Source organism: Pogoniulus pusillus, chromosome 26 (assembly GCF_015220805.1).
Source record: "Pogoniulus pusillus isolate bPogPus1 chromosome 26, bPogPus1.pri, whole genome shotgun sequence".
Taxonomy (NCBI): domain Eukaryota; kingdom Metazoa; phylum Chordata; class Aves; order Piciformes; family Lybiidae; genus Pogoniulus; species Pogoniulus pusillus.
In genome coordinates, this window is record NC_087289.1 from 16,484,305 (window position 1) to 16,494,503 (window position 10,199).

General features: G+C 51.5%; 1 protein-coding gene across 2 annotated transcripts in view; it reads right to left on the reverse strand.

Annotated features, from left to right (window-relative positions):
• INPP5D (inositol polyphosphate-5-phosphatase D) overlaps nucleotides 1-5,229 on the reverse strand; it is a 71,358-nt gene extending 66,129 nt beyond the window's left edge. For both annotated transcript variants that reach the window (XM_064165301.1, XM_064165300.1), the window contains exon 1: nucleotides 4,702-5,229. In XM_064165301.1, coding sequence (XP_064021371.1) covers nucleotides 4,702-4,835 — 134 coding nt within the window. In that variant the 5' untranslated portion in view covers nucleotides 4,836-5,229. The remainder of the gene's footprint in view (nucleotides 1-4,701) is intronic.
• Nucleotides 5,230-10,199: the final 4,970 nt, after the last annotated feature.

Consider the following 10,199-nt stretch of genomic DNA (forward strand, 5'->3'; position numbering starts at 1 on the left):
GAAAAATATATTTATATGTGACTATATACATCTATACTAAAATAGAAACATAAACATTTCACCTAAATCACAGTAAGAGAGCTGATTGTTAGGCACATTTCTGTGCACAAATCTTACAGACCATCTTGCTGTCCCACACATGTGAATTTAGAGATCCAGCCATAACATTACCTGTGGAATTGCCATGAAATGTGGGCTGAAGTCAGCCCAGCAGCTAGGGAGATAAGGCAGAGGAGCAAAACATCTCCATCTCTATTACAATTACGCTGTGAGTCTGTTCATCACATGCCTCCTAAAATCACTCCAGACAGGAGCAGGAAAGAGACACCTCCAGGATTCTGAGCATCCTCACAGAAAGAGTCACAAAGAGCAACTGGACATGGAAAGAAACTATTGGTCAATCACAGCTGAGTTTTCCCAGGATGTTTGGAGGATTCTGTCACGTATCCATATGCACCTGTATCTTTGGATGTCAGTAATGGAAGGAGCATGTTTAGTCTGCTCTGTATTGTGCCTTCTGCTTCAGCAGAAAGGAGTCTCTCGAGTCCCCCTGGAAAGCAAGTGGCAAACTGACTCCTGCCCAGGCAGGGAGGTTGGACTCAGTGATCTCTGGAGGTCCCTTCCAGCCTCTAAAGTTCTGTGATTCTGTGAACATGGAAGAATTAGAACTGCTGCCAGAGCTCAGCACCGCTGCACTCAGCAATGTAAGGCCATTTCACAGGCATCTGTTTGTTCGCACATCTGAGGACCTGGTACAGAGCTGGAAGTCAAAGACATGACTCCCAACTGCTTTGGCTTGCCACAGCACTGCTAATTCCACTATGTCCAGGGCAACCAACACCACTTAAGCATGTGCTCCAAGGAAGAATATGGGTTTTGGTTTTATCTGTCAGTACAGTTCTCTTACACCATTTCCTCTTGCTGATATGCAAAGAGGACTAAGCAGAACTGCTCATGGAACTGATGAGAGAAAATTGTGTGTGTAGATTATGAAAGTGATAAAGCAGCTCAACTGCTCTTGCATCACAAAGGGACCCTCCTTGTTACCTTCATAGGAAGTGCCCCATCACACAGGCCCTGCCAGGCTGCTGTCATAATTACTGTAAAGAGGCTTCAGCTGAGGACAGGTAAGATCAGTGGAAGAGCAAAGAAAGGAGGACTGCTGGGTAAGACAAAAGCAGGGAGGAGCATTTCCTAGGGTCAGAAGCGTGGATTCTCTTTAGCAGTTGCCTAAATTAGTGCATGTAGATGCAGCTGACCAAGACTCCTGTTCCATTTCTATCCTTAAGCTTCCTCTCCTCAGCATCCTGACTGTCATAGAATCAACCAGGTTGGAAGAGACCTCCAAGATCATTCAGTCCAACCTAGCACCCAGCCCTAGCCAATCAACCAGACCATGGCACTAAGTGCCTCATCCAGTCATTTCTTGAACACCTCCAGGGATGGTGACTCCACCACCTCCCTGGGCAGCCCATTCCAATGCCAATCACTCTCTCTGCCAACAACTTCCTCCTAACATCCAGCCTAGACCTACTCCGGCACAACTTGAGGCTGTGTCCCCTTGTTCTGTTGCTGCTTGCCTGGCAGAAGAGACCAACCCCACCTGGCTACAATGTCCCCTCAGGTAGTTGTAGACAGCAATGAGGTCTGCCCTGAGCCTCCTCTTCTCTAGGCTAAACAACCCCAGCTCCCTCAGCCTCTCCTCACAGGGTTTGTGTTCCAGGCCCCTCACCAGCTTTGTCACCCTTCTCTGGACACCTTCCAGCACCTCAACATCTCTCTTGAACTGAGGAGCCCAGAACTGGACACAGCACTCAAGGTGTGGCCTGACCAGTGCAGAGCACAGGGACAGAATAACCTCCCTTGACCTCCATTTACTGTCACATTCCAAGTCCTCCCTAAAAAATGGCTTGAGGTGAGAACTGTTCAACCACTGTTCGGACTCCGTGAGGGGTAAATGTAGCATGGGCTTCAGCTTAAATACCGCACCAAGAACGTTGTCATCTTTCCACCAAGCAGAGGAGGAAAGGAGACAAGGCCTGCGTCTTTCCTGCCCTGCTTTACAGTTCTGCAGACACAGGTGAGGATGTGCCTGTTGCAAGTGCCTGGCCTCCCGAACAGGACTGCCATACTGGGCACGGCCACAGTGCCCGGCCCCACCCCCACTGCTGCCCAGCGGGGTGGAAATGGCTTCCCACAGGCAGCGCCCTCGGAGGGACGCCAGAGCTGCAGCTAGCCTCTGAGAGGCTTCTGCAGGGGCATGGTCACTGCATACCGACCGACAGACGACGCCCCGGGGGAACGGTATCCGCTCAGCTGCTGCACGCTGCGGACGCTAGGGAGGCTTTTAGTGCCGTCCGGACGCAGGCAGCCCCTCCAGAGCCCGCTCCTCGGCGGCAGGCTGGCAGGCGGCGCAGCCACAGGCGAAGCAGCAGACCAAGGGCTCGCCTCTGGCCTTCTATGGGGTGTGAGCGCCGCGGGGCCGAGCGCAGCGGGCCGGGGGAGGAGCCTTCCCTCCGCGCTGCTGCCGGCCCCGGCGCTCCGCTGCTCCTCTTCGGCGTCAGAACCGGAGCGGAGGCACTCCCGAAAGTGCAAATGCACCTGCCGTGGTGCTCTCTATTTACACAGACCTTGTTTTCCTAAAGCAGCTCTCCAAGAAAGGAGCAGCTTCCACCCGTGACGCAGTGGGTGCTTTGGCAGGACTCTGATGGGAGCTCGGTAGAATACGAGAGAGGGTTTTTTTCAGAGCAACCTTCATGGGCTTTTTTGTTTTCCTACCTATGCAAAGACACTGCTTTCTCGCTTTCAACAGAACTCTCTTTCAGTTAAAACCTGTTGCAGTCAGGCTTTCAATTCCTCTCTTGCATTCTTTGTCTCCACAGCCTCTCGGTTTTTTTATACAGAAGTAACTGTAGAGCTCCAACTTCAAAGCCCTTCCAGTCAGTGACACAGCTGAAACCGATACATCTCTGAGGAAGTTTTCAGCTTCAGCAAAGCTGCCAATTTTGTCAAGCTGACATTCAGAGGGAAAGACTTATTCACCGCCTTTAACCCTTCCTCTCCACAAGCTAACTGCCAACCGGCACAAGCCGAAACCTCATTAGGCACTTTGGCAAAAGTTGCTGTGACATTTCCCAGCCTGTAATTAATGCCAGCCCCACAAATCCGGCTGCTCTTGGCTGACAAGGCTGGGTGCTCCCCACTTCTTTAATCAAGCCATTCATGTTTAGCCACCACAGAATGAATTTAAGAACATAACCTTTGGCTCCCGGTTCAGAAAATCCTGGTCATTATATTGTTTCTATTTCCTGATCCCATGTCTCTCAAGTCACAAAAGGCTTTCAAAGTTGGCTGCATAAACATTTACAATGGAAAAGCTTTTGCAACTGCATGTTAGTTACAGCACCTTCCCTTGCTGTGTAATCCCTACCGTTACTTTGCACAAATATTGCGTGCCCATGCTGCTTACAGGGCAAATCGAAGAGGTCATGCTAAAAACACTCAATGAAAGCAGCGGGCTACTGTAGTAAAATATTCCCTGACTTGCAACTTGAGCCTTCAGCCCATGCTTCATGACTGTCCCTCCTTCCTTCTGCTTGTCCTGGCTGTTCCTCTGCAGCCCCCACTCCCTGCTTGGCTCTTTGCAGAAAGACAAAACTCTTCCCTGTGTCATGACAAACATCTTAACAGGCAGCAGCTTTCTGCACCCAGCTGTCCGTTAGCCAGCCACCTCCTCTGACAGTCCCATGTCTACACTGACCCAGACCCACGCTTTCCTGCCAGTGAATCCTCTGCAGCAGACTGTGCTGTCACCAGAAGTCTGACCTCAGAGACAAGCAGTTACATCAGAGTTATAAACAGCAGTATCTTTACCACTGCAAGAAATATGCTTTCAGAAAGCAATCACACCAAGAAACCTGCTTGTAATTTAATGTGGGGTGAGGACAAAATACTTTCATTGATGTGCTGCACAATGGCAGCAAAGAGAACCCAAAAGGCAGAGCAGGGTCCCACAGAGGCTCTCCTGCCCTCAGCAGCTATCTTATCTCTCTGTAATGCAAAGTCAAATGCCTCAGACTTCACCTGCTGACTTCAATCTCTTCTTGCCCCCGTGTTCTTGTATCATGCCCCTTGCAAAGCCAAGTCCCCAAGCCTGAAAGGGGGGGTGGGGTGAGAAGGCAGCGAGGCTGCCAGCACTTCTCTCTCTGTTTCCCACATGAAATATTTACCCCATGGAGCACATTAATGATGCAGGTAGAATCACCACTGCGCTGGGTGCTTCATGCACAGTTCCAGGAACATTTCCTGAATGGGACACAGCATTGTACGCGCTGAACTAGAGCAAGGAAAGTGCCCAGGAGTTTATCGAGCTCAGTACTTGGGCTACTAAATGTAAATGCCCGGCCCAAGTTGTTAACATGCTGGAAGAGGGCAAGAGGTTATTTTCTCTCAAGCACATCTGCGGCACCTGTGATCATTCTCTCTGAGAGGAGCATGAGCAGTACAGCAGTAACAAGGACGTGGGCTTGCTCAGCCTGGCCCTGCTCCAACCCTGTTCCTACCCTGTGGCCCAGTCAGGTGAAAGCAGCCATGCTGTGACGTAGGCTGTTCGCCTCTGTCGCAGAGGGTGCAGGGGCAGCGCCAGGCGGGAGAGGGGGCAGAGGCGCCCACGCGGAGCGCGAGGCCGAAGGCCGTACTTACAGCACGCAGAGCGCGTACGCCGAAGCCACGGACTCGCTGGCCCGCACAAGGAAGCTGCCATCCTTGCCTACTTTGGAGAGCAGGTCTTCTGCTCCAGAGCGAGTGATATTGCCGTGGTACCAGCACTGATCCATCGCTGGAGCTGGAGGAAAGCTGAATGCCAACAGAGGAGCTGCCAGAGCTGCCTTGTGTGTCTGTGTAACGATCAGGCAGCTTCAGCTCACCAGCTTCCTGTTTCAATAGTGCAGAGAGGGAAAGGAAACTCAGCCGCGGACAACTTCCTCAACTCAAACAGCTCAGAGAGCGAGTGTGACATGTTCCTGCGGCCCCTGCTTTCCCTCTTCGCGCTGCAGCCCAAGTGACTAGCCAGCCCACGTCCCCTGTCTCTCCCTCCCCCTTCACACTCTAATACTCTGTATCAAAAAGCCTCGGCCGGGGATCTCTTCTGCTGCCCCAGCGAGTCAGTCCCCCAAGCGTTGGTGGTCTGCTGTCCCAGAACCTTTCTGCTTCTCTCTTTTCCTGTCTGTCTGTCCTACCCACTGCAGGTTTCCACGGGGGATAAATAAATCTCAGACTGATTAGCAACACATGGTGCAACAGAACCCTTAGCACTAGCTGTGCTTGTCTAGCCTAACTGCCTTGTCTGGTCCTCGTGTGAAGCTAGCTGTGAGGGGAAGATTTCAAAGACCTGAAAAACTCCCCATGCCTGCACCTTTCCATGCACCAAAGCAGACTTAGAGGCTGATTTATTCTGGGGATTTGTGATCAAATCTCCTTGTCAGCTGCTGTGAGATGGATTCTATGATCTTTCCTACTTTAAATCCCCAAAGGTGGGATGGAGCAGAGCCATGTCTGGTACCTGCGTCAAAGAGGGGAGAGCTGGAGCTTTCACTTCCCATTTTGTGTCTGTGTGTCTGCCCCTCGTTGGTGCTGTGTGGCACGCTCAGTGCTGCATCTCCAAGGGAGAGCAACGAGTGGCATACTTGCAGCAAACAATGACACTGCTACAGGGACACTGCCTGCGTGGCAAATTTGACTGCTTATCCTGCACCTGCAACCACTCTGCCTTTGAAGGCACACCCACACTTGAGCTATACCTAAAAGCAGCAGCTAAGCTGGGATCTGCCTGGGACTCAGAGGCAGAGTTCCCAGCAAAGGCACAGACACTGCTAGCCGTATGTGACCCTTACCTGCCAGAGCCAGCAGTAGTGCTGGAACCACACGGATCATGCATGGAAAGCTGGTCCTGTGCATAGCATGGCCAGCAAGGCAGGAGACAGAAGCCTGTCACTGAACTGAGAGAGACTAGAATTATGGGCACAGAAAGGGAAAGTGAACCAGTAGAGCCCAGCACTCATTGCTGCCAGCCTTCCTGGTCCTATCAGTTTTCTGGACATCTGGTCTGCAAGGTCCAGCTTCAGCTCTGCCATTAAGGTTAAACTGTGGGCACCAGCAACTCAAAATTGAGCGGCCAGCATGGCACCCTGCTAAACAGGCAGAACTGCAATGTGCAGAGTTTCCTGTCCGTGCTGAGCAAGCACTGCCTACAGACCAAAATCAGCTCGCCTGGACCTGCCTTTCAGCTTCACACAGACCCACAGAGGGCCTCAGGAACCAAACTCCTATGGATTCAGGTGCCTAAATGGAATCAGATGCTGAATGTCATGAAGTGCCTCTGCATGGGCAGTAACTGAAAGCACTTGTAAGCTACAGAACGATTACAAATCCTACTCTCCCCACTGAGAAGAGTGTCTGCATGTGGCAAAGGAACAGTGCTGCTCCTTTGACAGTCCTGATGGGCCACAGTGTGCTACTAGCTTCACTTGTACCAGCTTTTTGGGATTTCTTATACCTACAGTAGCACAGCAGGGAGCAGAACAGCTCAGTGTCAAACCAACCCTTAGCCTCAGAGCTCTCCATGCAATGGACTCATGTGTGGGTGCAGAGTGGACACAGTTGCTGCATAACATGAGTTTTTCCATAATGGGACTGTGTTTGGAGAGTTTCTCCTGATCTACAGCAAGTTAACACAAGGTAACAGAGATGTATAAGCCCTGGTTAGATGTCTGAGACTGATTAGCTGCTCACTTAACACTTCTATCCAGCAGCTTCAGGTTTTGACAAGCCACTGCTGTGATCTCCCTCAGAAATGTGAATCCCTTGTCTAGCCACACACAACTCCTTGACTTGGAGACATAAACAAGGGGATGGGATCTAAATGTGTGTGATGATTGTGGCAGTGAGATGTGCAAACTGGTTTCTCTGAGTACAGCTCCATCTGGGCAAAATGCAGATCCCAATCCCCTAACATAACCAGCTCTGTGGACACCAGAGGCTCATTCATGACACTGCCTGAAGAGGAAATGGCATCTGGTTTACTTCTCACGAGGGCTGGCATGTGGACTTTGCAGGGCTGGAGAAAGACTGATCCCTGCATGCTCATCACACAAGTGTGGGCTTACCCTGAATTCCCTGATTCCCAAAGAACATCAGTCACTTCTGTCCCGCGGAGACAAGAGGCTGTTCTGCAGGAGATACTTGCACCATTCATTCTCTTTCCATTCATGCCTGTGAAAGAGAAGGCTGGGGAGCAGATCCAAGGAAGAAGAAATCAGAAAAGTTATCTAGAGGGGAGCCAGAGTGTTGCCATAGAGGGAGGATGATCATTCTACACTGCTCACATGCCAGGTGACACTGTAGATGTAGCCAGCACAGCCCTAAGGTTTCCACAAGAAATAGGATGCACTTTGAGTAGCCTGCACTGTCATGCCACAGTCAGGAGAGAGACCCTAGTGAAACAGAAGAATAATGAGTATGTCTGTTACACAGCTACAACCCAGGCTCAACAGAAGCTTCTAGGTAACCATGGCAGTGTCAGTATTTCATTTAAACTTACTTGAGACAATGAGGCCACAGACAGAGGGCTGGGACATGTTTTAATATTGGACAATAAAACATCACAGCCCTGTCAGTCTGTGGGCAAAGCAAGCATTGGTTTTCCCCACATTATGGCATGACTCCAAGCTGTCTCTCTGACATTGTAACAAACACTTTGTCTAAACTGGGTTTGCCACACATGTCCAGCTACTGTTGGATGAGATGGCTGTGAACCCACCACTCTGTCCAGAACAGGAAGATAAACACTGCTTGTAATATCATTCAAGAGCAGCACCCCAAACCCTTGCATATATCCAGCCTGTGCATTGCATCAGCACAAACACACCCAGGCTTGACCACATGAAAAGTTCTCAAATACATGTTTTCACACAACAACAACAAAAAGCAGCATCTGGTACTATGCCTGATGGGGGAGGTGAAGCCTATAGAACAGCAGTTAGCTTTGCTGAGCTCTAAATACAACATTCCTCATTAGGCATCAGTAACAGCCTATTGAACACAAAAGTTCATTTGTATTCTGCCCTCCAGGACAGACTGAAAGAGTCTGGAGAAGAGGAGGCTCCCAGGTGACCTTCTTGTGGCCTTCCAGGATCTGAAGTGGGCTACAAAAAAGCTGGGAGGGACTTTTTAGGCTCTCAGGGAGTGACAGGACTAGGGGGAATGGAGCAAAGCTGGAGATAGGTAGGTTCAGGCTGGGTGTTCAGCATGAGAGTAGTGAGAGGCTGGACTGGGTTGCCCAGGGAGGTGGTTGAGGCCCCACCGCTGGCGGTGTTCAAGGCCAGGCTAGATGGAGCTCTGGCCAGGCTGATCTACAGTAGGGTGTCCCTGCCTATGGCAGGGGGGTTGTAACAAGATGATCTTTGTGGTCTCTTCCAACCCTGACTGATTCTGTGATTCTATGATCTGAAGAGCATGACTAATGCCCTCAAAGCACCAGTCAGCTGTGCTGCTCTGGCCCAACCTGTTACTGCCCTGCTCTTTGGGAAAGGCTTGGCAAATTACAGGTGTATTTGTGAGGGCCAGAGACCTCTTCACTCCCTTAGTATCTGCAGCCTCCAGGTGCCCTGAAACAAACCTAGAGAGTAAGTAAAATCAGGGCTCCTTCTCCCACAACCTCTGACAGCCATCAGCAATACAGGGCAAGGGTGGGTGCACTGAGCCAGCAGAGTCACAGACCTGAGGAGTGACAGGACAAAGGAGCCTATGGGACCTGCTGGGGTGCTCTCAGAGAACTCTGAAACTTGCCATTTTTCTTCACTGACAGAGCAAACAAAGCTATTTTTGCTTGGAGCTATTCTACACATGCACACACGGAGAGCAGCAAAGGCAGTGAACAAGAACTGACTGGTTCACAAAGCTGAATTTTGGCCAGAGGCATGAGCAAAGCTCTCCTGGCTCCTTCTGCTTGGCCTGTCTCCGGTGATACTCGGTCAGTTCTGGTCACTCCCACTGTCTACTCACTGCCTAAGGGCTCCTTTCAAGCCTTTTGAGTGCTGTGTTCAGTTCTGGGCCCCCCAGTTTAGGAGGGACATTGAGATGCTGGAGTGTGTCCAGAGAAGGGCGACGAGGCTGGGGAGAGGCCTTGAGCACAGCCCTACGAGGAGAGGCTGAGGGAGCTGGGATTGGTTAGCCTGGAGAAGAGGAGGCTCAGGGGAGACCTTATTGCTGTCTACAACTACCTGAGGGGTGGTTGTGGCCAGGAGGAGGTTGCTCTCTTCTCTCAGGTGGCCAGCACCAGAACAAGAGGACACAGCCTCAGGCTGTGCCAGGGGAGATTTAGGCTGGAGATGAGGAGAAAGTTCTTCACTGAGAGAGTCATTGGGCACTGGAATGGGCTGCCCGGGGAGGTGGTGGAGTCGCCGTCCCTGGGGCTGTTCAAGGCAGGATTGGACGTGGCACTTGGTGCCATGGTCTGGCCTTGAGCTCTGTGGTAAAGGGTTGGACTTGATGGTCTGTGAGGTCTCTTCCAACCTTGGTGACACTGTGATACTGTGAATCGCACCACAGCCTCACAGTAGCCTCTGTCACACACCAAACCCAGGTCTGCTTCCTTCAGGAACCTGCTGCAAGTGTCTGTAGAGGAAAGCCTTCCAGCTTGGGTATGGTCATGGTGCTTGGGGCAGGGTTAGGTCCCCTTAGTCTGACACCTGTGCTTCCACAGCTAGCTGGAGGCATGGCGGTGTTGCGTGTCGGACACAGCATCCCAGGGCAGCGCTGCTCTGCAAGATCAGCAGCTGTGCTCGCAGGACACTGGGCTGCCGGTGATAAGAGCCCTTGCTGCGAGGTTGATAGCTTAGCAATTGTGGTGCAGCCCAGCACGTATTTCCCCTCTCGACCGTAAATGGGGAGCTCCCTCTGCAGACCTGCTCTGGTCCTGCAGTGTCAATGCAGCTAAGAAGCCATTTCTGCCACTTGCCCATGCCCAAACGCCGCGGGAGGGTCCCGGTGGGTCCTGCTGGCCAGGGGGAGGGAGCAGCTGGGGCACAGGATGCGAAGCTTTTCTTACGCAGGGGAAACTTCAGCTCCTCCGTGCCCTGTAGGCAAAAGGGCAAATAAGCAAGAGCATGGAGCATGTCAAGTAAAGAGAAAGCCAAGCTAGG